The sequence below is a fragment of the Sorex araneus genome, chromosome X (genome assembly GCF_027595985.1).
Source record: "Sorex araneus isolate mSorAra2 chromosome X, mSorAra2.pri, whole genome shotgun sequence".
NCBI lineage: Eukaryota > Metazoa > Chordata > Mammalia > Eulipotyphla > Soricidae > Sorex > Sorex araneus.
This window is the reverse complement of record NC_073313.1, coordinates 291,566,851-291,594,565: the sequence shown is the minus strand read 5'-3', so window position 1 is coordinate 291,594,565 and position 27,715 is coordinate 291,566,851. Positions and strand designations below refer to the sequence as shown.

Here is a 27,715-nt window from a genome sequence, read left to right as displayed (position 1 = left end):
GCAGCCCTCCCCCACTGTGCGCTTATACACACACACACACACACACACACACACACACACACACACACACACACACACACAGGTCCTTGCTGCCTGGCTCCTGAAAGGACTCGCTTTCTCTGAGCTCTGTGCTCCCCATTCATCCCCTCCGCCTGCGAGTCTCTGGCGGCCGCTCTGAGGTGACATAGGCGGGTAGAAGGGCCCCATTCAGAGGGGCCCGCAGCCCATAGATGTGTTCTTGTTCCCCCTCCATGAGGAAATGGAGATTTCCTAGTGGGAGCAGCCTTCCCGCCACGAGGGGCTGCAGCGAAGGAAATGAAACTAAGTGGGGGCAGCTGCGGCCACCCCGGGAGAGGCGCTGGCCCGTGGCACTGGGGACGGGCCAAGGCAGCTGGGGCAGCCGGGTTCCTCCCCGAGAGGGGACGGGAAGGGTGACAGGAGCCCTGGAGGGTCCTTCCAGTCGCTGAGTCAGTACTGACCGGGTGGTCTGCGCCCCGAGTGGGTGCCCGCAGGCAGGTGGTGTGTTTGCGCCCCCGCGGACCCCCCGCAGCCCCCGCTGCTTGGGGTCCCCTCCGAGGCCCAGGACTTTGGCTCCAGCAGCCAGGGCAGACAGGGAGGCCTTTGATGAGTCCTGTGGGCAGGAAGTGTGGGCAGAGGGGAGCCCGGGGAAGGAGGGCGGGAACTGGCTTCCAGGGATGGGGCGCTGGGAAAGAAGATGAGGGGAAGGTGCTGGGGGTGGGGAGACGGCGAAGGACAGAGACGCTGGAAGAGGAGCCTGGCGGGCTCCAGCCTTGGACCCGCCGGCCTTCGGGCAGCACCCACCCTCCAGGCCAAGCCCGGCCCCGAGTCTCTTTCTGCTCCTTGTGCAGCCACCGAGCCGAATGATGACATGTCACTGGCAAGTGCAGAGTCTGTGCGGCTGAGGGCTTGCAGGCTGCGTGGAAGCCCACTCCCCCCAAGCTCACAGCCCAGGGGGCCTGCCTGAGGGAGACGTCCTGCCCAATTAAGAGTTGGGTTAAGGCCAGCAGGGAGGGCGTTGGCCTTGCATGCAGCTACCCGGGCTCAATCCCCGGCATCCCGTATGGTCCCCTGAGCATTGCCAGGAGTGATCCCTGAGTGCAGAGCCAGGAGTCAGCCCTGAGCAGCACTCGGTGCTCAAAACAAAACACACCCACCTAAAGCAAATCAACTGGGGAATCCTTTCTCTCAAGAACTGTGGGGCTGAGACGTTCCCCGAGGGCTGGGCTCTTGCGAGGACTGGACAGGGCCATGCTGAAGGACAGGCTTACCCCAGCAAGGGGAGAGGGGACGGGAGGGGAGGGCCACTTAGAGGCCCCCCGGGACAGACAGGGTTTGGGAGAGCTGGAGCTACCCGCTTTCCCACCCAGCTCTGGCTGAGCAAGTTTGCTGTGAGCCGGGGATTGGCGGCTGTGTGGGCCCAGCGGCCTTGCTGGGGAGAGCTGTGAGATCCATGCAAGAAGGCGGCTGATGGCGACACCCTTGTGCGAAAACCCGCAGTCAGGGCTGGGGTGCTCTTGTGGGACGTGGTGGGTCAGAGTAATCTCCAGCCCCGAGAACTGGCCTCAACAGAGGTGCGGCAATGAGGCCTCTGTGCCGCCCCCAAGGAGAGTCTTGTGAACTCGGCCTCCCTGGGCATCAGAGCACCTAACACCGCCACGTGGTCTGCGGAGGGGAGACTTAGGGCCAGCAGAAAGGCCCCGTGTCTGGGCCCTGGGGGACAGCTGCTCACCCCGCCTGTCCTCAGAGGCCCCTCCGCCCCCTGCACCTGCGCTGGCTGTCAGTGGGGAGGCCCGCTGGCACGCGAGGCCTGAGGCTTTGGGGTGAAACAGCCCCTGCCAGGGGGTGCTGAGCGTGTCACTGACCTCTGAGGGTCCAGTTCTTCCCGTGGCCCATGGGGACTGCCCCGTCCTTGCCTCATGAGATGGAGGCCACACAGTGCAGAGGAATCCTCCCCAGTCCCCCTGGCCACTCAGTGGCAGAGGCTTGCTCCTCGCCGGCCTGAGTCTGTCCGTCTGTCCACACGGCCACAGCAGCGTCCAGCAGCAGCCACAGCTGCCCAGAGCTCCCCCCAGCACCCCTTAAGAGAAATAGCGAAGCTCACAGTTCTATTTCAGGAAAGGAATTGTTATGCTATAAAAACAAAGTCTTACCAAAAAGTTTTCTTTTGTGGGGGGAGGGAGGAGAAGGGGGAGCTTGTCTGCACCAGGCAGTGCTCAGGGCTTCCTCCCAGCTCTGTGCTCACAGGTCATTCCTGGCCATGCTGGGGGGACCGTGGATGCAGTACTGGGGGCTGAGCCAGCGTTAGCCATGCGCAAGTAGAGCCTTACCTGCTCTACTGCCTCCCTCCCTCCCTCCCTTCCCTCCCTCCTTTCTCCATCCCTCCCTCCCTTTCTTCCCTCCCTCCCTCTTTCCTCCTTCCCTCCCTCTTTCCTCCTTTTCTCCCTCTTTCCCTCCCTCCCTCCCTCCCTTCCTTTGTCCACCTCCTTCCCTCCCTCCTTTCTCCATCTCTCCTTCCCTCCTTCCCTCCTTCCCTCCCTCCCTCCCTCCCTCTCTCCCTCCCTCCTTCCCTCCTTCCTTCCTTCCTTCCTTCCTTCCTTCCTTCCTTCCTTCCTTCCTTCCTTCCTTCCTTCCTTCCTTCCTTCCTTTCTTCCCTCCCTCCCTCCTTCTCTCTCCCTCCCCATACCTCCTTTCCTCCATCCCTCCTTCCTTCCTCCCTCCCTCCCTTTTTCCCTCCCTCCTTCCCTCCTCCCTCCCTCCCTCCTTCCTTCCTTCCTTCCTTCCTTCCTTCCTTCCTTCCTTCCTTCCTTCCTTCCTTCCTTCCTTCCTTCCTTCCTACCTTCTTTCCTTCCTTTTCTTCTTCTTTTCCCTTCCCCTACACCCCCCTCTCTTTCTTGGCTCAGGAGACCAGACTGGATGCCAGGAATTGAACACAGGTTGGTCACATGCAGAATAAGTGCCTTACCCGCAGCATTATCTCTCCAGCCCTCCCGTACTATCTTTCTGCCCCCACACATTTTTTTTTAAGTGGAGACCTCCAAAGTGTTTCTGAGAGTTAGAAAACCACAACATCTGATAAGCCCTAGGGTCCCTGCCAGGTAGGGCTTTCCCTGGAGAGAGGACTGCAGGCAGGAGGCAGCACACGGAAGCCCCTGTGGCCTGCCACCCCTTCCAGGGTACAAGGCCCCTCTTCCCACCGCTCCCCTGCTTCTCTGTCCACACCTAGATAAGGTGGGAGCGGAGAGGAAGAACACTTGATTTTCTACATTTGGGGGTGGGCGGCATCTTGCTGCTCCCCGAGGGGGCACTTGGCGGAACCGAACTCCCCAGTCTCAGCAGCTTGGCTGTCTCTGGTGTCTTAACCAGGAGAAGGCATGGGGGCACGAGAGCCCCGCGCAGGGCTGCGGAGAGGCCAGAGGCTGCCTAGATCCTGTTTTCCCTCTCCCGGGGCTCCCCAAGGGGTGGGCGGGGCATCCTCCAGCTGCTGGGGCTGCCAGTTCTGTCTCTACCACTTTCCGGGGAGCCGTGGTGAGGCCTTGGGGAGCAGCAAGCTGGGGACGTTCCATCTTTTATTTACAAAGAAGAAATAGACGAAGAAGCCACGTCTGACGCAGAGAGTTTGGCCCTGGCCGGGGCAGCAGCTTGCCACGGGAGGCCAGGCGCGTTCCCGGGGGCCGCCACGCTGCCCGGTCAGTAGTGCTGGTGGAGACAGTTTTTGTTTCATATTTTGTTTTGTTTTATTCTGGGGGACTCTGCCCAGCAGTGCTCAGGGGCTGGTTCTACCTCTTAGCGCGTCAGGGGCGGGGGCCCCAGGCAAAGCATGACACAGCCGACTAAGCCAGCCTGCTAAGTGTGATTTTTAAAGAATTCTTTAAGTGTGATAGACACCAGGTGAGATCCCAGTTTGTTTGCTATATATCTTTCTGGGACTTCAAAGTTGTTTCACTTTATTCGTGATTATTTTTTTAAAGAGTATTTAAAGCATCAGTTATTAAGAACAATAGACACCACCCAGAAGTCTTACATGGAGAGCTGAGAAGACCTTCTCGGTGGTTTTTGTTAGTATCTACAATAGTCACTTATTTAAAGTCTTCCTTTTGAAAATCATTTGAGTTATAGTTAAAAACCCTATGAAAGTTCTTTCCATAATTTCCTTGGGAAACATTCTTATACCCAATAAAAATCCAGACGCTGGTATGTCCAACTTAAAAAAAAAAAAGTTGCATACCCTGAATCTGCATTACTCTTATTTCTTCCCAGACAGTGGTAGGGGAGAAAACAGACCGTAAGCCAGGGCGTGGGGTGCAGCCCCTGTGACCCTCTCCTCTGCCCCTGCCAGGGGTCTCGCTAATACTCAGTAGCACTGGGCAGCTGATCCTGTGTTCTGGTATCAGCCAGGGTCCAGCGAGCTGCTCCCGCCCCACGCTTAACTCACTGCCTCTCCATTTCACCTCTCTAAAATGAGAGGCCACTTCCTCCTGCCGTCTGGGTGAGAGTCGCTATTTTGTCTTCACTTGGAGCTATACCCAGAGCTCACTCTGCTCACCTCACTCTGCTCACCTGGCCAAGCTCGGGGCTTGAACCCAGGAACCCAGGTCTCCTGTATGCAGAGCCTGGCACCGCCCCTCCCCCCTCCACCCAGGTTCACTTTCCAGGTGCCTGATTTTCTCAGACCGAGGCGGGTGTGCAGAGCAAAGATGCACAGGTCCCATTTCCCCTGCGCCGGGGGCTTCCCCCGCTGGGCTGGGGTCTGCACACGTCCTCAGGTCACGTAAAGAGCTGGTCATCTGGAGCCCCAGATGGGCTGCACCCCTTGGGCTGCTCCCTGATTGGATCTGCTGCTTTCTCCTGCCACCAGATAAGCATCTTCAGGAGGCCCCAAGCAGGACTGGCCTTCCAGCACGGGGGCCGGCGGGCTCCGGCCAGGACTGGCAGTTCTCAATGCAGTGCAGGCCTCGGCTTCCCACCACCAGAACGGCCCCTGGGGCAGAGTGGGGGCAGAGTGGACTGCAGAGGGACAGCAGGGGTGGGGGGGCAGGCACAGCAGGAGAGTTTCCAGGATCCCTCCTGTCGGGCAGGGGCGAGTGAAAGCATCCACTGCGGCCCCGGCCACGCCAGTCCCTGTTGCTTCCCCTCATATTGGCTTTCCGCCTCTCGGCACTTGGGGCCTCGGCATCTGCCGCATCCATCCTGGCTCCCTGCTCTGGTCCCTTTCTGGGCTTGGAGGATGTGTGTTAAGGTGCGCTGAGGTGCATTGGCGCCTTTCTCCCCTTGTTCTGGTGATGTGTTTATTTCCTTTGTGTGTGCAGGAGGGGGAATCCCCAGTTGAACTGGGTGGGGGGCCCAGGGGTTACTGAGCTGGCTGGTCTTGACCTCCAAGGCAAGGCAGCTTGAGCCGAGTGCTGGTGGAAAGCGTGATGGCGAGCAGTGTCCAGCCCAGCCAGGCTCTCTCAGTGCCTGATGAGCCTGACACGAACCTCTTCTCCTCCCATGGGCACAGATGACACTACCCATCACTGCGGCCTTTGGACACAGCCTGAGCGCAGCCCACAAGTCGGTCTTAGGGGACAGCCGCTTGCTTTCGTGACTCAGAAGTTAAGTCCAAAAGACCTCCACCCGCTCTTGGAGCACGGAGACTTCCCTGATACCGAATTTGCAGTGTCCCCCCACGGTGGCTCTCTGGAGGGGTGGCTTCGTCTCGGCCCACCTACCCGCCTCAGGTCCGTTTGGGGGCCTGTCTCATGTGAGCTGAGGGGCTTATGAGGGTGCCTCGGCGTTCGCTGGTCGTAATGACCGTGGGTGCCGCACGTGGCAGAGGGAAAGAACAAGGAAATGTGGGTTTTCAGTTGCCTAGAGACATGATCCCGGCTCCCGGGGGGTCAGCCCTCCAGGTGGCCGGGCCGCAGGCTGCGGGTGAGAACCCGCCCTGCACATACACAGCCTGAAGCGCTGCGAGATTTAGCTGGGAATCAGGCTAGAGTATTTATGGCCCGCTCAGCCCCATGGTCACTGAATACCTGCTTGCTCCCGACACACCCTAACACGCGCAGAGGCACGCAGGCTCACAGCCAGGGGTTTCATGCAGAGCGGACTTCTTTCCAGCTCTGGTTCCCAGCTCTGGCTCCACATGAGAAGCACATGGGAAGCTCCCCTTGCCCCCAACCTGATACCTAGGTAGTACCCCAGACCCATTCCATCAGACTTTCAGGGGTGGAGGGAGCAGTAAGATCCCGGAATCCCCTTGGATGCTCAGGGAGAATCGTGCTTGGCAGTGTTTGGAGTGAGTCTGTGAGGGATGGCCCTCAGCGAGGAGGCCAGCACACCTCTCCGTCCCATCAGCCTGGCCAGCGCCGTGGTTGGCCCATTCAGCCTCACACTCCTGTGACCTCCGCTTCCCGCAGGTTGGTGACAGTGTGGAATTTCTCCATCCACCAGGACGTCTCTACTCCATGGGCCTTTGAGGCTGACAGGCACAGGGCATACGGTGGCCGCCACACCTGGGCACTAAAGGTCAGAAGGCATAGCGCATTGAACCACCACCTCCAGGGGCGTAGTGAGACCGTTTCTACCTGGAGGTCCCAAAGCTGGATGGCCTTGAGCAGGAGCAGACCAAGGCTCCACTCCTGCCTCAGACGGGGACCCCTCAGCTAGCCTCACATGGTGAAGGGGTTTTAAAAATGGAAGCTTTCCGCCAAGAGGTTCTGTGCCGGCTGACCTGGAGCGCATGCCCAGTGGAGTGCTAGGAGAAGCTGTGTGGGGGCTGGGCTCCTGCTTCAGAGGTGCTTGCTTCTTTCCCTGGGAAGCTGCTGAGTCTGTCTGCAGCACGGCCAGAGTCCTAACCTTGTGCATGTTGAGAAATCAGCCAACTTGCCGAAACTGACTTTCTCCACCAGTGGCGTGGCAAGCATTGCAGCAATCTGGGCCTGCAGGGTCCTCCTTGAGGACCTGCTGTCTCCCTGGGTTGGGTGTATGGGGGGTGAAGCCTAACCCCCAGCACCCACTGACCCCCATGCTTGGTGGGGGAGTGTCCTGCTCAGGCCTTGCTATGACCCTTCTTTTCCTGCTAGCACCTCCTTTGAGCTTGGCTGTTGGTTCTAGATTCTCACTCCGACCTTCCAGGTCTTTCTGGAGAGGGAGTGGGGCTCAGGTCAGGACTGAGTGGCTATCTTTACCAAACCGTCACACTTTCTCTTCTGTCCAGAGTGTGGGGAAGGGGGGCCATCACTACGCCAGTGGAGAGCATACAGCCGGTTCCTTGCTGTCGGCGGACGGTCTTTTGTCTTCAGACCACAAGAAAGAGGTTTGGGACAGTCAATGGCAGTGAATCTAAATCTCGTCACTATTCTCTGTCAGGTGGGGGCAGGAGTTCTGTCTCAGGGCTGAGTGGGGGTCAAACACGTGGGAAACGCACGTTTCGAAGCGGTCTGAGACGTCCCATGAGGACATGGTCACTGTCCTTCCAGGGGCCGCTGGCGCCTCAGCTCCCTCCACGCTTGCTTCTCTTGTCTTTCTGTTTCATTTTGCTTGGGGGCTTCCCCAGTGTTGCTTATGGATTCCCACCGAGTGTGCTTGGGGGTCGCCCTAGGTGATGCTGTGAGCCGAACAGCACGCAAAGTATGCACTCCAGTTCTTGGGCCTGTCTCCCCAGCCCTGGTTATCGTAACTCCCTGTACTGTTTACTGCCTGTCTCAGTGGATCTGCTGTGATGGGGTCACAGATAAAGCTATCTTAGAAATACTATAAGGCAGAAATGCATTTATTGCCTCTAACCTACTGCATACCAGAACATAGTCTGAGGGGGATGGGGGAGTAGAAATACTAGGATACAAAAAATATGAACGTCAACATCCTTCAACTACTATGAGTAACACCGAATACCACGGTGGAGAAGTTGTTTGCACATGGAATCTCGTGGCTGATCCTGGGCTCTGTTCCAATGCCACAACCCATTCCCACAGTAGATGGTACTACATATCTCTAGCCCAGGTAAAGATTGAAATTCAGCGTTGGGTTCAACCCCTTGCACTACATATGTTCCCGAGCACCACCAGAAGTAGCTGATGAGCATTGCCAGGTGTGGTCCCCCAACCAAAACTGAAAGTACAGTCTCTACTGGATATATATTGCTTTGATGCCATGGCAAAGGTTGACAAATCCTAATTCGAACCATTTGTAGTGGGGCCCGCTTATATTTCCGTAGTTCATATGACATGCTTCAAGTTGTGAGCCCCTATCCACCCTGCAGTGCCCTTTAGGTGTAGGAGTGTCCAGCCTGCCCACGGAGTCCAGTGAACATCTATCTCTAGGTGTGAGAGGATGTAATCCACAGTACACCGTGTTTGTGGTGCGTGACCCGCCTACCAGACCTGGTGCAGGACCACCCTGGGGCCCAGGAGGGCCACCAAGAAAGGGAGGGGCAGGAATTCCTAGGAAAGCAATTTGGATTAAGAAATAGAAGTAAGTTGAAGTCTTTTCTTTATGGCTTGGAAAATTTAAGATAAAACCTAGTTGTTTTTATTTTCTGGGAAACCAGAAGATTCTAACATGCTACTTCTCAAATTGTCATGGAAGGAAAAGCTTGGTATGTTGGAGTTAATTATAGGATCTGCCCAGAGAGAGAAAACACAAGTGTTTGGAGGAACAAAGGTCTCCTTGATTTCAGAAGGTTCGACAACATGACCCGAAGAGCTGGCTAAGATCAACCTGACCAACAAACACACCTCCAGCCCCAAGTCTGGGTCGATGCAGTGACAAAGAGCAGTTGTAATGGCCAAAGTCTAGATGTGACGAGTGCGCTGATTAGCCAGATACCGGGGTCATTATTGTCTGCTCTGGTGCTTTCACTCGTGGAGAGCTTTCTAGTACTCCCTGGCTCCTACATGCTTCTCATTTGGTTTTGACAAATAAAATGTGCGAATTCTGCCATTTTACAGGTGCAGTTACCAGGGTACAGGGAGTCTACTTTCCTGTCCAGTGTCCAGTAGCTGTGGATTCTTGTGTGGCCAGGCCAGTCCTCCTGTGCAGCCCCCGCTGTGCTCAGAGCCTGCGGTTGGCACGCATAGGCCCAGTGGCACAGAGATACCTCCTATTCCCGACACCCCGACCCCCGCCCGCCAGTGCTGCGTATGCTTCTCCTGTGTCGCTAATTAAATGATGGCAGTGTCACAGAGTTTTGTCTGTTGCTTTCTGGAGTCAGATAGTAGGCGCATAGCTCTGGGCTCTGTCAGGGTTTACAGGATAATCCAGGGAAGGTCTGGCTCAGCCCAGAATCCAACTCTTCTAAAGTCGAAAGTTAGATGGGGCTTGTGACTTGGAAACGAAGATTCCCTGTCTTTCTCTTGTTGAACGTTAAGACGTGGCTGTTTCTGGAAACCAAATGTGACTTCCCTGCTGCAGTTCAATCCTGACCGGACTGTTCTGGGTTCTGATCCTCACACTGGTGCTATTTAGTCAGATTGCCCTAGGCAAATAACTTCTTCTGAGGATCAGCTTCTGATCTGTGAAATGGGGCAGGCAGCAGTGGGTAGGCCCTCCTCATGGGTGGGTGGGCTCTGAGCATGGAGGCGGAGGAGAACCACCTCTCTCTCTCTCTCTCTCTCTCTCTCTCTCTCTCTCTCTCTCTCTCTCTCTCTCTCTCTCTCTCTCTCCCTTCCTCTTCTTCTCTCTTCTCTCTCTTTCCCTCTCTCTGTATCTGTTCCTGTCTCTCTCCCTCTCTGTCTGTTTTTCTCTTTCCCTCTCTCTGGCTCTCCCCTCCCCCCCTCTCTCCCCTCCCTACCTCCCTCTCTCTAGGTCTCTCTCTTCTGACTCTGCACTCTGGGAAGGTGCACATGGACACTGGCTGTGCCTCGGTTTCCACGTGTGCTGACTGTGCCGTCAGGACCTGCCTTATTGTGTTGTCAGGAGAACCGGCAGGAGGGCACCTAGGCCTGTTCTTGGTGTGGTGCTGGCTCAAAGGGATGTATCATTCCAGTGGTTGAGGGAGCTGCAGGCAGGAGACCCTTGTCTCAGAGAGACCACTGAGAGACCACTGGCCCCAGAAGGCCTCCACAGAGCTGGCTTCCTCTCTAAGGGGGGGTCTCAGATGGGGCATTTCCCAGAGTCTTGCCGCCTCTGCCTGGGCCTCTCCATGCCCTGAGAGACTGGGAGCATGAAGGCCTACTGGTCCCAGAGCGCCAGGGCTGATGTGCAGGAAGGGACCAGCTTCCAGCTCTCCTTCACAGGCCCTGCAGGTGGGGTGGGTGCAGTCTGGATGGGCCTGGCCCTGCCCCTCCCACTTCCCGGGCCCCCAGTCTGCCCTGAGGCTGTCTCTGATTTCCACTGAGCCGTGGGCTTGCTCGACTGGGTCGTTCAGAGCATCCTAAGTCCTGGGTTCTAGGAGGAGAGAGGACTGAGCCCTGGGAGTCGGGTCAGAAAGAACAGGCGGCAGGAAGAAAGCAGACACGAAAAGCCCATTTCCCTGGTTCCTCTCCCAAAGGTCCTTCTGTCCTTCTGTGGCAGCTGGACAGTTCTCTGGGCGATCTGCTGATCGGTGCTGAACCCGTCCCAGGAGCCAGATGTGCTGCCGGGTTCAGTGAAGCATCTTGGAAAGTCAGCGCAGTGCCTTTTGCCCCGAGTCCTGAAGGGCTGGGGAGGCCTTGTCGACATTCCTGAATCCCCAAATACTGATTTTCTGTCCGATAACAGGCTGCAGAACCAAAGGGAAGGAGCAGACGGCTGCAGGTCGGGAATGAGGGAGGAGAGAGTGGGCAAGCCGGTGCTGGTCCAAGGAGGCATGGAGAGCCGAACTTGCTGGACATGTTTCCACTTTTAATAAATAAAAAAGAAGTTTGCTTATTCAACAAGTAATAGAGGTTACTCAGGAAAACGTAAAAAAATGCAAGCATTAAAAAAAAAATTCCCTTTAGCATTGCTGACCTGCAGTCATAGTGTTTCCAGCCATCAAGAGAGATGACAGTTGTTAATGGCCAAAAGCCTGAATTCTGGGGCCCAGCACCCTCGTGCAAAGTCCTGCCTTCCCATTACCAGCTGAGAATAAGGAGGTACATTTCTTTTCCTCTGGACCTACTTCCTCCTGTGTAAGTTAGGGGTAATTTCCCCTTCTCCTAGGATGAGGATGAGGATACCTATTCCAAGGACAGCTATGAGGATGAAGAAAACCCAGTAGTGTTTAAGGCTTACTTGGAGTGTGGAGTAGCTGCAACATGGCCAGGGGTATCGTCGGAGTGTACTTCTCATTTCCCTGCGTGGTATGTGGGAAGCAGTATGCATTTAGTACGTCATTTTAGTGAGATGGTTAATCAAGTCATGTTGTACCCTTACCTCCATTTCTTCACGGCCTCTTCATAGGACAGATTGGTCATCCCTCTAGGATCGCTTGCGGGAGCAGAGCCCCATGGCGAAAGGATTCACCTAAACCCTCATGCTCTGTCCTCACAATTGCTCTGTGAGTTAGCAAGTGTGGCGTTTAACAGACAACACGGAGACAAAGCCGTTTAGATAATATTCTTGCTCAGAACTAGCAAGCAGGGAAGTTAGGAGTTGGGTCTGGGAATTTTGGCTTTGCAAGCAGCACGTGTTGGCTGGAAAGTGGGGAATCTCTTTAGGACTGTTTGCAAGACACAGGGCTTCTGGTGCTTAACACACAGGGGAAGAGCGTGTGCATGGCGGGTCGGGAGCCTGTGCGGGCAGAGCTTGAGAGACTGTCCGGCGTCTCCAGGTGTGCGCTGGACCACAGACAGATGGCAGTTGGCTTTCCTCCTCAGACTGTCACAGCACTTGGGACACTGGATTGTTGGAAACCACTCTTTACTGTAAGATGGCATCTAGGCCCAGGACTGGGCTTGGTGTTCTTTGTCTAGTAGTTTTTCTACTTGTTACGCAGAGCCTACGGTGCAGCCGTCCGGGCCCCTGGCCACAGTGGCCTCCCACTGCCCGTGTTTGCACTGGGCATTGCCCAGTCCCCAACGAGCAGGGCCAAAGTATTGACAGCAGGTTAACTCACTCAACAAGGCTTTGCTGGAACCTCAAGAGGTGAAGCCCTGTTTTGGACACAGAGAGCTGTAAGAGGAGGCAGGTGGCTGGGAACACACACACACACACACACACACACATACACACACATATGCACAGCTACCTACACACACATACACATATGCACAGACACCTACACACATACACATATGCACATACACCTATACACACATACACATATGCACAGACACATACACACATACACATATGCATATATACCTACACACATACATATATGCACAGACATCTACACACATACATACACATATGCACAGATACCTACACACACGCACAGACACTTGCACACACAACACACATATGTACAGACACCCGCACACACATAAACATATGCACAGACACCTACACACACATACACATGCACAGACACCTACAAACACATACACATATGCACATAGACCTACACACATACCTACACATATGTACGGACACCTACACACACGCAGACACACACACAACACACATATGCACAGATTCCTACACACATACACATATGCACAGACTCCTACACACACCTACACATATGCACAGACACCTACACACGCACGCACAGAAACCTGCACACATAACACACACACACATATGCACAAACACTGCACACCCACACACACAGCCAACAGTACAAAGCCAGTTTTGTGGCTCCGAGGATCTGGTGCCCTCCCAGATCAGATGGATGTGTGGTGGAGGGTCCCGGGATGGCTCGACCCCCCTCGTGCTGGGATGACTGACCGCCTCTCTCTCCTGCCAGGAGCAGCTCGGAGAGGAGGAAGGAGAAGTCCCGCGATGCGGCGAGGTGCCGGCGCAGCAAGGAGACGGAGGTCTTCTACGAGCTGGCCCACGAGCTGCCCCTGCCGCACAGCGTGAGCTCACACCTGGACAAGGCCTCCATCATGCGGCTGGCCATCAGCTTCCTGCGGACACACAAGCTCCTGTCATCAGGTGAGGCGGCAGGCCTGGCAGGCCTTCCTTCCGGGCAGCAAGGCCTCTCCCCAGGAGCTCCTCTCCGTGCTGGCGTGGGCGCGGGGATGGGGGACAGGGCTGTGCTGAGATGCCTCTTCCCCGAGCACTTTCGTGCTGTCACCCCCAGCTCCTTTCCCCAGCAGTACAGATCCCCCCCACCCGCCCCCCCACACACACACTCACTCTTCTCTCGAGACCAGACACACGGTTCCGTGCCCCTGCTCATGGGCTTCCTCCCCCCAGGAAGGATTTTGAAAGTACCTTGTGGGGAAGGAGAGATAGTAAAGCAGGCTGGGCACTTGCCTTGCACACAGCTCACCCGGGGTCCCCTGAGCTTGCTAGGAGTGACCCCTGGGTGCAAGGCTGCCAGGAGCAAGCCCTGAGAATTGCTGGGTTTGGCTCAAAAAGAAAAAGAAAGGAAAGAAAGAAGGAATGAAGGAAGGGAGGGAAGGAGGGAGGGAGAAAGGGAGGGAGGGAGGGAGGGAAGCAGAGGGAGGGAGGGAGGGAGGGAGGGAGGGAGGGAGGGAGGAGGGGAAGAAGCGAGTATTTGGGTGCAGGGTTCTGAAGTCTGAGCAGAGTGTCTGTACAGCCCGGCCCAGAGCCTGGCCACACGTTCATGGGATGAGCTTCAGCCCCCACCATGCCCCCTCGGAACGAGCTCGTCCTCACTCTTGAGGAGACCAAGGAGGCCTGAGCCTGCCCCCCTCAGCCCTCAGTGTCCCGACTGTCTGCTGAGTGGTCTTCAGGGCTCAGGCACCCAGCTGGGCTGACAGGGTGCGCGGGGGGAGGGGCAGGGAGGCCTGCTCCTGGTGGCTCCTGGGTCCTGGGGCCAGCCTGCCATCCTGTTATGGAGCGGCTGTTCCGGGAACGCAGCCCTGGCGGGCGCGGGAGCGCAGGCTATTCTGGGCCCCGCGGCACAGGAAGGATATGGGGGACAGACGTGCAGAAAATAGGCCGGCGGCTCCGTGGGGCTCGGAGGGCGCGCCCCGTCCCACGGGCTGAGGCGCCCTGGAGTGGGCGGGTAGCAGGGGAGGACCACGGGAGGGCGCGGCTCTAGACACTCTCAAGGAGACTGTGGAGCACTGTGGGCTGGTGCCACGGTGAGCTGCGATGGGGTCTGGGGTGTGAGAAGGGCCAGGAGGCACACAGCACACAGACCTGCCTCTACTTTCTCTCACTGCTCCCTGCGCAGTGCTCAGGGCTCTTGGAGCCTCTCCTGCTGACACTTGTCCCAGTGGGGCCAGGAACCACCAGGCCATTCTGGCAAGGGGATGCCCAGGCTCTGGCCAACAGTGCTCAGGGCCCCATTTGGCTAGACTCCTGTCCCTGATAGAGGACAAGCAAAGCCTCTGTCAGGGTATCACTGACTGCTGGCTATCTCCGGGGCCTCTCCCACCTTCCCCTCCTCTCCTCCCTCTCTGTCCCTCCCCTCCTTCGCCCTCCCTCCCTCCCTCTCCCTCTACCTCCCTCTCTCTCTCCCTCTCTCCCCTTCCCTCCCTCTCTCTCCCTCTCTCTCCTCCTTCTCCCTCCCTTTCTCTCCCTCCCTCTCCCTCTCCCTCTCTCTTTCCCTCTCTCCCCCTCTCCCTCCCTCTACCTCTCCCTCTCTCCCCTCCCTCTCCCTCCCTTTCTTTCTCCCTCTCCCTCCCTCTCCCTCCCTCACACTCTCCATCCTTCTCCTTCTATCCCTTCCCTCCTTCCCTCTCACTCTTCCTCCTTGTCCCTCCCTCCCGCTCCCTCTACCTCTCTCTATCTCTCTCTCTCTTTCCCTTGCTCTCTCTCCCTCTCCTTCCCTCTCCCTGCTTCTCCCACTCTCTCTCCCTGTCTCCCTCCCTCTCTCTCTTCCTCTGCCTCCCCCTGCCTTTCCCTCTCTCTCCCTCTCCTTCCCTTTGTCTCCCCCTCCCCCTCTCTCTCCAGTGGTCTCTCTCTCTTTCTCCACATCTCTGTGGATAGTGAGCCCAGTGTCTGGTACTGTGGGAAGCCCTTGTGCATAGGACCAGTAGTTAATGGAGGCGTCAGTGACTAGAGAGAAACCTCTAGAAACACCTAGGGCCCCTGTCATGGTATTTAACCTCCGAGTCTTAGGGCTGGAGAGAGAGAACGGGACTGAAGCACTTGCCTTGCACATGGTTTGATCCCCAGCGTCACAGATGGTCCCCCGAGAGATCCCTGAGCACAGAGCCTGGAGTCAGCCCTGAGCACTGCCGGCCGTGCTTCAGCCCTATACCTGTCCCCTCCCCAGATCCTGCAGTTAGTCACCAGTTCCCTGGCGGGGTTGGTTATTTCCCTCTTCCGTTACCTGTCCGGCCACCAGCAGAGAGTTCAGAAGGGGAATGAGTGGGCCTGGACATGGGTCTGATGGAGCCTAGGGGTGCCCTCGATGAGGGCCTTGCTCCCTGAGCCCTCTGCCTCCCCGCCGTGGGCCTGGCCCGGCTTCTTGGTGCTCCTGAGGTTGGCTTGGAGGAGACTCCTCTGAGCGACCTGCCTGGGTGGGCTCGGGACATGCCCAGGGGCCGCTCCCATGCCAGCACCATGGGAAAGGCCATCTGACGGCGGCCATCTCTGTCCCACGGAAAGGAAGGGTGGGGAAGGACACAAAGTGTCCATGCTTGGCCATCTGCAGCTCTCCCAGGGCACGCTAGATGCCCCTCGCACCCCCTCTCTTCCCTCACTCCCAGGCCCCGCCCTCTCTCTCTCTGCCAGGGCCCCCTTCCCTCCCCTCTCTCCTGCCCCGTGCTCCCTTTCTGGCTCTGATGGGCTTCGCAGCACCCGTAGACACAACCGAAGGAACCCAGGGTCTTGGGCAGATGGGCTGCAGTGGCCCTGGGCGTGACCCCGTCCTTCTCTGCAACCTGTGAAAAGCTTCTCTGGGCTCTCCTCTCCTCGCCTGCCCGGTAAGGGCTGATGGGGGGGGGGGAAGGAGAGTGTTGCCTGCCCCAGCGAGCGGTTGCAGGGTGAGATTCTCGTTCAAAGAATCTCGTGATCAAAGCCCTTAGCTGCTCCGAATTGAGACCCGTACAAGTCAAAGCTCAGAGACCCAAACGCCTCAAAAACAGGTTGAAGTGCGGAGTTGCTGTGCCCTGCTGGTGTAGGTGAAAATGCGCCTGGACCCCACCGCCCAGGCCCTTCTAGCAAGGCGAGCGTCGCGCTGGCCCTCGTGTTGACTGCCTTTGTCATAGGAAATAGCTGGTCGCATACCTCAGAGTTCAAACGCCCAAAAAAAGAAGCAGGTCTTTGCTTTAGAGAAGGTTCTGCTTTACTTAGTAACACGCTTCCCTTTGATTTTCACAGTAGGCTGTTGTGTGTGGGAATGCTGGAGAGGAAGCCTTGGTGAGGAGCAGTCGGGGCGGGAGTCTGGGCCTCCGACTGAGATTTCTATCACAGGAAGCAAACTGGAACAATAGCTTTATGATATTCGCTTCCACGCTGGGCTGAGAACAGAACGCGCTCTGACGGGAACAGCAGTTGAAATGGCGCTCAATTGTCTGAAGTTCTCTTTCAAGAGGGGCCCGCCGGCCGTGGCCAGAGGCGAGGCTTGCTCTGTATCGGGAGAGCAAGAGAGAACCTCAGCAAAGGCAGCCAGCGCGGCACTTCAGCGCGAAGTGGGCCGGGGACAGTCAGCTCCATTTTGCCCCCAGAACCGCCACGGCAACCCCCAACCCTAAACACCCCCAAGGCAGAGCTCCAGGGGAAGCATGACATCTCCAGACAAATGTCAGGGTTTTTATTGGCCCGTTGGCATTTGCTCGGGGAAGACATCAGTCTTCGTTTGTAAGAGATTAGGATTTCCTGGTCACTGAACTACTAAGGGAGCGACATAAAAGGGCAAGAGCAGGGATTTTTAAAGTTTGTCACCACGTCCGATTCTGCAGGAAAAAAAGAACAACGAGATCAAAAGGGAGAATCGCAGGGGCAGGTCCAGCCTCGGGGCTCCTCATCCCCGGCGTTCACCCCTGCGTTCTCACCCAGTGCTCTGGCGGCCACCCTCTGAGGCCTTTCCCGTGCTTCTCCAGAGGGCGCTGCTGGGATGTCCCGGGGCAGGAGCGCAGCCAAGCACAGACTCCCCTAATGATGGCGCTGCGTGCCCCTCAGTCTGTGCCCCCCAGCCCTGCACCCCCCCCCATGGAAGGTCGGACAGGAGGGAAGATGGGGTAAGAGAGGATAGGGGCTGCAGCGTCAGGGTAAGACCCCCCACTCCCGGGCAGGGCAGCTGTCACAGCGAACCCGGGATACTACATCGGAGCAGTGTTTGGGCACCCTGGGCGGGGGGGGGGGGGATGGCCCTGGCTTGGGGGAGATGCATCCCAGCCACCCGCTCACCCCGCAAGGCCCCTCCCCTTCTGCCTTATGGGGTCCCCTGCCCCTGAGGGCAGTGCTGAAGGAATTTAACGGACTTGGGAAAAAGTGCTCAGAAACCTCAGCCCTGGCTGTGGAGGGTCATCAAAGTCTGTTTCGGGGATAATTTTAACATGAAAGGCTGGTGTGGGCTCCCTGTGCCTCCAGGGCACCGGACCTGCCCCTCGTCCTGGGCATGAAGGGAGGGGACCCCACAGAGTCCTGGAGACAAAAGCCTCAGTGATGGCGGCCTGGTTGGGAGCACCTGCTGCCCCGCCCCATCCCCCAGGGCATCCCGGCTGCTCCTGTGGTGCTCTCTGAGGACCATGGGCCCGCCCTACCAGACTAGGTCCCCAGAGGGCCCTGCACCTGCCAAGACCCCCGGGAGCTCCTAGCACGTGTGTGAGCTCACTGACGCCCCCGCTGTGCAGTGGGGCGCGCTGCGGCACTAGGGAATGGGGGGGGGGGGGGGAAACGCCGTGCAGCCCATCCCCATCGGCCATAGCTCTCCAGGCCCCTGTTTTTCACCCTCAGCTCAGACCGGACAGCAGCTGGTCAGGCTCCGGCCAAGGTCCCGCACCCCAGGGAGCAGAGAGCAGCCCCAAGGAAGGAGGCCGGGCTGTCCCACGGCCCCAGGCTGGTGTGCCCGTCTCCTCGCCCCCAGCCTGTGTGACTTTAGGGCCCAGATGCTCTGTTTCCCTCCGAGCCCGGCCCTGCCTCTCTCCCAGGCTTGGGGCCCAGCCCCTGGAGTCAACTTCGCCACCTTCTGGAAGCAGGCGGCTGGGCACGGGTGGAAACCAGCTTGGCTGTGTTGGAACTCTGTTCAAAACAGGAAACTCGAAGCAGAACTATTTCCTCTGGGCCTAGTTAACCCAATAGCATTGCCTTGGGACGACTCCAGATTTGGAAGGCAGCATCGCTACCAAGATCAAAGCAATGGGTTCTCCACACTGGGCCAGAAGTCACGGCACAGGCCTCTGCTCCCTGGAGGAGGTGGTCACCTGGGTGGCTGGGGCGGGGGGAGGGGGATGTTGCCAGTGGTGCTGGATGCTCTCCTGGAGTGTCCCCCAAATAACTCACTGCCCACCAAACCTGGAGCCAGCAGTGGGTTCCCCCAGCCTTGTAGCCACTGAGGTAACGAGGGGCTTGCGTGTTAGAAAAGCACGTTTTTAGCCCCATGGGGTGCCCTGTGAAACTGGTGATTCTCGAGGAGCCGGTGCTGGGCTGTGTCGTGTCTCAGTACCGGTCACCACTGTATTCAAGGTCCCAGCAACCAGCCTTCCCAGACCCAGGGATCTCAGCTTTCCTGCCGTTTGTGGTGTGCTTCCGAATTTGAAAGCACTGGACTCCGGGTCTGTGCAGGTGTGAGCCCGGAGACCTCGCACACTGGCCGAGGCGTGGCTCAGAGCCCAAAGCCCGCTTCAGTCTGCCCAATTCAGCTTTCTTGAGGGGGAATCAAGTGTGGCAGTGGCAGTTTCCCGTGATCCCACTCTCCTGGGCGAGCTGCCACCTCCTGTTCCACCACCATCTCTGAGCAGTAAAACTCACTAAGTGAAGTTCTTGGCTCTGGTCACTGGCCTGCCCGGCATGGCCTGCTCTCGGCCCCTCTGCAGAAACAGCAGCTTCTGCTGCTTCCCTGGGCCTTCTCTGCCCTGTGTCCGGCAGTGGTGGGGAAAGGGGCTCAAGCCCCTTGGTAGGGAAAGCTGCTTGTTTGTGCTTCTTATAGACCAGCAGCCTAGAGCCCAGAGCTGTGAAGGGGAAACAAGAGTCAGATGCCCTGTGCCTTCCGGAAAAGCCTTCGCCCTCATTTCAAAGCATCCACGTGTCCCTGCTACCTGGAGAGCTGACTAACTTTTTTTTTTAGTAGAAGAGCTTATTGGAAAGGAGAAGTGGAAGGGAGAGACCCCCCCATGTAGGGAGGAAGTTGGCATAGGACTACGTTCAATCCGACTTAGTTCCCTGGAAAAGTCTCAATTCTAAAGAACCCCTTTAGTCAAGAGGGTATTGGTTTTCATACGTGACAGATTACTCCCTCATACCCTTCTTATGTCAGCAAAGCAAAGCATACATGAGTTCTCGTTGGTCCAGGAAGGAGCTTTGCAAGTAACTGTGCATTTGGAGTTTAATGAAATAGAAGGAAGGAGCTGAAATGAAATCTGTGGCTGGGAGGAATAGCCCAGGGCCGGGCCGGAGGCTTCCTTGGTTTGTCAGTGGTAGGAGCTGTTCCGGCCTTACAGAGAGCAGAGAGAGAGCACTTGATAATCACTTCAGGTGTCTGGGCTTGAAGGGGCTGCTTTCTGCGCCCTAGTGACACTTTTGCCTGCGTGCTGGCACTGGGGAAATTCCTAAGAAATGCACCGAGGGCTCAGCCAGAACCAAACCCAGGGTCCAGCCCAGTTAAGAGAAGCATCTCCTAGCTGCCCTCCTTAGTGCCAGGGGCTGGGGGCCTTGCCCAGCCAGAAGCTTCCAGGGTCTGCCCAGAAACCCCTTTGGTTTCCTTTCTTTAGAGTGAAATCCCCACTCTCCTGAGTCCCCTTAAGTGGCCTCTTTGAAACTGTTACCTCTGGCGCCTGCGAGCGTCCCCAGCCCGCCCTCCATGCTCTCCCTCTAAACCCGGGAACCCCTGCTGATGTCTCCCTTCCGTCTTCCGATCCCATGGACCTTGCGTCACTTGCCTCTTTGCTGCGATTTGCCTCTCTCTATGCTGTATCCCTCATTTAGGCTTTTTTCTTTGAGGTGCTCCCAAGCAGTGCTCAGGGGCCTGGAGGACCCTCCTGTCAATACTCTGTATCACCAAACCAGTGATCAGTGTCCCCCATCTCACATGTGGTGGCTGAGCTCTCAGGGCAGTGGTCTGGTCAGTGGTCACTTCCAGTGGCCCCAGGAATGGTCTTTCCCCCACTCCTGTACTGGCCCCAGAGCCCAGTCCCCACTGGCACCTCTATCCAGGCTCCCTGCCAGCAGAGTCCTCCCCAGGCTGTCCCCACCAAATGCCAGTGTGGGTCTGTGTATTAGACAGTTCGGGAGCCAGCAGCATGCATTTCCAGAAAAGTCCTCCTGATGCCTTGGAGCCACCCCCGACGGACATCCGTCTGTCTGTGCAGTCACGTTGCCCACGGTGCGACTCCCCCACCCCTCTCTTTCCAGTTTGCTCTGAAAATGAGTCTGAAGCCGAGGCCGACCAGCAGATGGACAACCTCTACCTGAAAGCCTTGGAGGGTTTCCTCGCCGTAGTCACGCAGGATGGAGACATGATCTTCCTGTCGGAAAACATCAGCAAGTTCATGGGACTCACACAGGTGATGCGCCCTGGGGCTCTTTCCATTTGGGAGTAGAAACTAGTGGGGGTGGGCAGCCCTCCTGACCGACCCCTGCTAGGCCCACGCTGTGACCCTCTCTGACCTGGGGCTGCAAACAGGTCCCCACCCCCTGCGACTGGCTGGGGCATTGCAGGCCGCCATCCCGACACTCAGTGGATCCGGTCACAGACCCGGGAGCCCAGTCTCTGTCCGTCTCTGTGTCCAGGGCCACGCCCTGTGTTGGGGGCAAGCAACTCTCCATAGCTGGAAGCCGGCCTGGCTTCTGTGGCCCTTGTCATGGATCCTGACCTTCCTTTTGAAATAGGTGGAGCTGACCGGCCACAGTATCTTTGATTTCACCCACCCCTGTGACCACGAGGAGATCCGGGAGAACCTGAGTCTCAAAAACGGTATGGGAGCCTGGCAGAGTGCCCACTTCCTGCCTTCTTGCTCCAGCCGGGAGGGGGCCCGTGTCCATTCTGTGTGAGTGTGGGAGAGACGCACCCGGCTATCCTGAGCCAGAATGAAAGAACCTGGCAGAACCTGCGAGATTAAAGGGTGTGTGTGTGTGTGTGTGTGTGTAGTAGGGGTGCTGCAGGGCCTGCTCGGCCCTCACTGTCTTCAGGACATAACGTCCCCAAGCGCCAGGCCGGGGGCGCCCCAACCCAACTATAGCCGGCTCCTCGGTGCCCCGGGCTGTGACTGCAGCTGGCCCAGACGGTGTGCCCCATAGCTGTCCTCTTGCCCACTGTGCCTCTGAAGACAGTTTGTTTGCACCCCTCTGTCTCAGCTGGGCTGCCCGGTGTCTGGGGACTGGAGGCTGGTGGGATGATCAGGGAACACACACACACACACACACACACACACACACACACACACACATACACACACACAAATGCATCGACACACACACCACACACACGCACGCATGCACGCACACACACACATCTCTGGGAACTTGTGGCCAGGGCTTAAGGCTGGGACCCCAGTACCCTCCTCCCCTCTTGCTGTGTCCCCAGGAAGACAGACCTCTCACCTGGCTCGGGGCGGGGGACCTGAGTACCAGCAGAGGCTGTTGAGTCCTGGAGCAGGCATGGCAGCACTCCCCCCATTCCTGGCGGCTCTGGTGGGCTGTGGGCAGCTCCGGTTCATGTGGGAGACCATCTGGAGTTGTGGCTTATTGGGCCACATTTGGAGACTAACTACCTTGGGAGTCTAGGAAATGAATGGGGTCCCCCTGGTGATGAGTCTTGACAGGTTTTTGTGGAAAACAGATTCAAAGGGATTTGTGCGCTGCACATGTCCAGGGTGTATGTTTGGGGCCAGGGCTCGTGGGGCTGGGGAAGGGGAGGGGGAGCAGGGGGTCTGCATATGCTAGTGGGTGGTTGGGCCCACGCAAGCAGGGGGCACTTTGCATAGACTACTGTTTGTCTTCTGGGCCTGAGATACTCAAACAGAGGCCTGGATGGGGGTACCAAGGTCAGGTGCTGGAGGCAGAAGCAAAGCAAAGTTTGAAGCTTGGTGATTTTTAGGGTCTTGCATGAGCCTGAGATTCAGTCCCTGCCCTGAGGTTGACATCCGCTAAGCATTTACTGCATGGCATTACCTTGAGGGGTGAGGGATGCTTGTCCAACCTGGATGACAGAGGCCCAGAGTGGTACCCAGGGTGTGGCTGTTGTTCCCACACAGGCAGCCATACACTCCTGGTCTGATCTCACCTGGGTCCCAAGCCTGCCCCCAGAGACCGGCGCTGCCCCTTCTCACCCTCCCAGCCTGCTCCACCTGCCCTCCCACCTGGCTCCCAGCAGGCACAGCCAGAAGGACCCTCTCTGGGCCGTCCCCAGTCCTGGTTGTGTTTCCGAGAAAGCTCTGCTTGTTCCACCGCACTCTCAGGTCCCTTTCTAAAGTAGGTGCTTGCTGCCAACCTGTCTACTCTCCACAGTATCTGATCCCCAGGGTTCAGACTCCGTCTACCCAGCCATGGACTCTAGTCTCAGTCTGACTGTGTGACCTGCACCCAGGCACTGCATTGCTCTGGTCCTGAGTCTGTCTTTTCAAAATAAGGGTCCTGGACCAGGGGGATGAAGAGGTAGAACAGAGGGTAGGGTTCGTGTCTTGCATGCAACTGACCTGGGTTCAGTCCCTGGGTAGGCATCCCATATGGTCCTCTAGCCTACCAGGCTGTGATCCTGGACACAGAGCCAGGAGTAAGCCCTGAGTATCTTTGGGTATGGCCCACCAAAACAAAGCAAGACAAAGAAGTTTCCGGACCTATCAAAGCGGTGGACCAGCCAACCCTGGAGCACCACCACTCACAGCCCAGGGACTCAGATTTTCTGAGTAGAACTTTAGTTCCCTGCTGAGGACAAAGGCATGTCACTCGTTGAATCAGCAGATCCTCATCCAGGGTGCCAGCCTGTGGACCCACAATCTGAAAGCCAAGTGTTCGGGTGAACTCCCAGAGCAAGATAAGGCCAGGAGGCTGATTGTGGCAGGCTTTGAAGGCAGGGGGAGGACGGCGAACTTTATCCTCTAGACAGAGGGAGAGTCTGAAGGGTTTTTGAGCAGGGGTGGGGTAGTCTGACTGGAATTAAAGTTAAAAAGATGAGTCAAATGGCAGAACAGGGAGAATCCAGAGGTTAGCAAGTTAGAACCCAAGCCCACAGCCACCTCTGGGTCCCTCAAGATGACTCCTCCTTATGTGAGTTCAGACTCCCAGACCTGGAAGAGTATTACATTAAGCAAACCCATGTAAGTTAAAATGATGAGAAACAGGCAGGTGTGGGAGAGAGAGCTTATAATCATGTTAGAGAAAGAATCTCTCGGATCAGAGAGAGCGAGAGGGCCAGAGAGAGAGTGCAGTGGGTAGGGCATTTGCCTCGTATACAGCCAACCAATGTTCAATCCCCAGAATCCCATATGGACCCCTGAACACTGCTAGGTGTGATCCCTGAGCACAGAGCCAGGAGCACTGCTGGGTGTGCCCCCCCCCCAAAAAAAAGCCAAAAAGGAGTTACCACTTGTTTCATCCCTTAGTGATATCTCCCCAGAGGTGTTTCTGCTTCATTCAGAAAGGGGCCACGGCTCATTGAACACACAGCCCTGGGACCTGTCCAGTGAATCACTTCCTCCAGAGGGCTGCGAACAGACCCATGGGGGCATGCTTGGAGAGAGGGACGTGAGCGTGAAACCAGGATCTGGTCCTAGATGACACTGGGTCTGCCCAGGGCTGCAGGGGGGAGGCTTACGTTGGCGGGGATGGCACGAGCACAACTCACATACGGGCGCAGAGGGTGCAGCTGGTACTCACTGTACCCACGGCTGCCGTTTGGGAAATTCGGGGAAAGTTGTGAACGGGCAGGTTATGCGGGATTATAGGGAGACATACAGGGGTTCATCTTACTATCCCTGAGAAGGGTCACATCATCGGTGCTGAGTCCATCTTCAGAGCAGACCTATTCACTGAGGGCCGGGGGCTCCAGATCTCTCTCTTGAGCTTTTGACATGTATTGATTCAAGGAGGGAGCGGATGGTGCCTTGTTCTGAATGCCGCCACTGCAGATGGCAAAGAGGAATTCGTGCAGGGTGGAAGCAAGAGAAGACAGTGGTGTCTATGGGACACGTCTCTCTGCAGTTATTCCCTTGGAGTCACTGTGATTTCACCCAGACCGTCCTGGGATTCCTGCTCGCAGCCTGGGCCTGGCCAGGGGGCTTCTGCTGAGCCTGTCCCAGTGTCCATTGCCTGGCTGCCCTCAAGTGGGCAAGCCTTGTGCTCAGGACACTGGGGAAGGGGGTCAGGAACAGCTCCAAGAGCACAGCACCTGGGCAGTGAGGACTGGCCATTGCCCAGAAAGACTCTAAGTGGGTGCCCACTTGCCAGATTGAACCCTAAAACCAAATTCAGGAGGTCGTCTGCACCCCTTCCTCCCCAGGCTCTGGCTTTGGGAAGAAAAGCAAAGACATGTCCACGGAGCGGGACTTCTTCATGCGGATGAAGTGCACGGTCACCAACAGAGGCCGGACCGTCAACCTCAAGTCAGCCACCTGGAAGGTAGGCGGGCAGGGCCTGGGCTGGCTCTCCAGGGGGGCCCGCTGCCCCTCGGGCTGGATCTGACCACCAGGCTGGCTTCCAGGTCTTGCACTGCACTGGCCAGGTGAAGGTGTACAGCAGCGGCCCGCCCCACAGCGGCGTGTGCAGCTACAAGGAGCCGCTGCTGTCCTGCCTCATCATGATGTGCGAGCCCATCCAGCACCCCTCCCACATGGACATACCCCTGGACAGCAGGACCTTCCTCAGCCGCCACAGCATGGACATGAAGTTCACCTACTGCGACGACAGGTGGGCTGCAGTGTGTGTGAGTGTGTGTGTGTGTCTGTGTGTGTGTGTCTGTGTGTGTGTGTGTGCTTATGCCTGGCCGGGTAGGGATCAGAGTATAAGTCAGTGCTGTGTGAGTGTGTGTGCGTGTGTGTGTGTGTGTGTGTGTGTGTGAGTGTGTGTGCTCGCCAGTACAGCCACCCTTGGAGGCACATGTGGAGTCACTGTGTCACACCTACTGCCAGTGTATGTTCATCCTCCTCCATTGGCATATCAGGCTCCTGAGGGAATTCTGGCCGATTCCTCTCCCAGGGTGCGAGCCTAAGACACCCCCACCCCATCCCCACCCATACTCAACTCAGCGGCCAGCTGGTGTTTCCAGCCTGGCCTGGAAACTGTCTGGTCTCTCCTCTGCTGCTTTCGACCTTTGCTCCCCTGGCCAGCCCAACTCCAGCCACTGTCCAGCAGAGTTTTAAAGGCTTTGGAGGGAGGGGGGCTGAGCCAGACTGTGGCCCCCAAAGTCAGGCCCACCGGAATCCTCTCAGGAGACTGAGCTGTTCAGAGCGTTGTGCCTGAGGGGACATGGTCTGGGTTTCAGTTGATGAGCAAATGCCCAGTGCTGTTCTTCTCTCTCCTGTGTTGTTTCTTTACTAACGCTGTTGACCGAGTGTTAAAACTGTACACGTAGGCTGCGTCTTGCTAGCTCTGAGCCGGAGGGGAGGTGGAAATGGGTGGGTTATCGTGGCGGGGTGCGGAAACCCACAGTTCCTGACCTGCCTGCTGCCTCACCCCTGACCTTTCCTTGTGTTTGGCATGGACGTTAAAAGCCAAGGGTGGTAGGGAGCCTTCTAGTGCCCAGGGCCATTTTGATATTTAGAGCATCACTCACACAACACATGCAAGCAGGCCTGCGGCAGCTGACGAGAAGCATGTGGGTCCTGTCATGTCCCAGGCCAGACCTCATAAGCAATGGGCCAGGCACACACACACACACACACACACACACACACACACACACACACACACACACACACACACACACACACACACACAGTGGCAGTACCAGAGAGCTAAGTTAGAAGGAGCAGGAGCAAGCCCCAAGGAAGGCCCGCCTCTGATAACCCTGTGTGGGCGGCAGACTGGAGCGGGCCTGGTAGTGCCCTTCAGGGTTGCCCTCAGCTCTCAGCACTGCCCAGGGGCAGCGTTTTCCTGCCACCATCATGGTTCTTGCGGTAACTCTGCCACTCTGCCCACTCCTCTCCTTCGGGGACTTCTCCTGAGGAAAGTTGGAGCTGCAGTATCCCCTCCTCTCAAAGAGAGGACAGCCCTTTCCCAGCTGCAGTGCACAGTGAGGGCTGGCTATGAAAGCACTTTGCAGACTCCAGATGCTGGGACTCGTGGGGGTCTGCCCCGGTCTAGCCTCTGCACTCAGGGGCCAAGAGCACATCTGGAGGGCTGAGCCACTGGGGCCAATCAGGGGAAGGAGGGACCCGCAACAGGAGATGGTGATGATGTGTTGTGCTTTTGTTGTTTTGGTGGTGGTGGTGATGGTGGTGATGGTGAGAATGATGGTACGTGATGATGGCGATGGTGGTGATGATCCCGGCCGTGGTCCGTGGTGGTAGTGGTGACAATGCTACTGGTGGTGGTGATAGTGGTAGTGACAGTGGTGGGAATGGTGAGGATAGTGGTGATGGTACTGGTGATGGTGAGGGTGGTGATGATGGTGGTGGTGATAGTGATGGTGATGCTGGTGGTGATGGTGATGCTGGTGATGATGGTGGTGGTAAGGATGGTGGTGATGGTGATGCTGGTGATGATGGTGGTGGTAAGGATGGTGGTGATGGTGATGCTGGTGATGATGGTGGTGGTAAGGATGGTGGTGATGGTGATGCTGGTGATGATGGTGGTGGTAAGGATGGCAGTGATGGTGATGCTAATGGTGGTGGTGAGGATGGTGGTTGGTGATGCTGGTGGTGATGGTGATGCTGGTGATGATGGTGGTGGTGAGGATGGTGGTTGGTGATGCTGGTGGTGATGGTGATGCTGGTGAAGGTGAGGATGGTGGTGATGGTGATGCTGGTGAAGGTGAGGATGGTGGTGATGGTGATGCTGGTGGTAAGGGTGAGGATGGTGGTGAGGATGATGGTGGTGATGGTGAGGATAAAGATGGCGAGGATGGTGGTGGTGATGGTGAGGATGGTGGTGGCGAGGATGGTGAGGATGGTGGTGGTGAGGATGACCTTGGTGGTGATGAAAGTGCTGATGGTGATGATGATGGTGGTGCTTAGAGAATCTGATCCAGAGAAATCCGTCTTGTGCATCCAGTTACTGAGAGCTGTAGTTTTGGATGCAGAGGACTCTGGGCAGAGGGCACTTTTGCACTGTCTCCCCCTCCCCCACAGCCTTCTATGGTGCAGGATGGCCTGCAGTCTGGAAACCGCCTTTGTGCCTTAAATGGTGGTGGGGCCACTGGCTTGTGTGTGACACAGTGCTGAGAAGTGCCCCTGTCTGGGAAAATAACTTCTCAGCCCATGGTCACAAAATGAAAAAAGATTTTTTTTTGTCTAAATTTTTATTCTGGAAGGAAGACATTGTGATTAAGGGGTTAGAAATATGAATGGTCTGGAGAGAGAGTACAGCAGGTAGGGCACTTGCCCTGCTAGCAGCTGACCGAGGTTTGATCCCCAACACCCATAGGGTCCCCCAGCACTGTCAGGAGTGATCCCTGAGTGCAGAGTCA

General features: G+C 57.0%; 1 protein-coding gene across 2 annotated transcripts in view; it reads left to right on the top strand.

Moving 5' to 3' along the window:
* The window catches only part of EPAS1 (endothelial PAS domain protein 1), an 89,487-nt gene that overhangs the window by 35,776 nt on the left and 25,996 nt on the right, over positions 1-27,715 (top strand). For both annotated transcript variants that reach the window (XM_055120756.1, XM_055120755.1), the window contains exons 2-6: positions 12,815-13,005; positions 20,506-20,657; positions 20,983-21,067; positions 24,590-24,708; positions 24,791-24,996. In XM_055120756.1, coding sequence (XP_054976731.1) covers positions 12,815-13,005; positions 20,506-20,657; positions 20,983-21,067; positions 24,590-24,708; positions 24,791-24,996 — 753 coding nt within the window. The remainder of the gene's footprint in view (positions 1-12,814; positions 13,006-20,505; positions 20,658-20,982; positions 21,068-24,589; positions 24,709-24,790; positions 24,997-27,715) is intronic.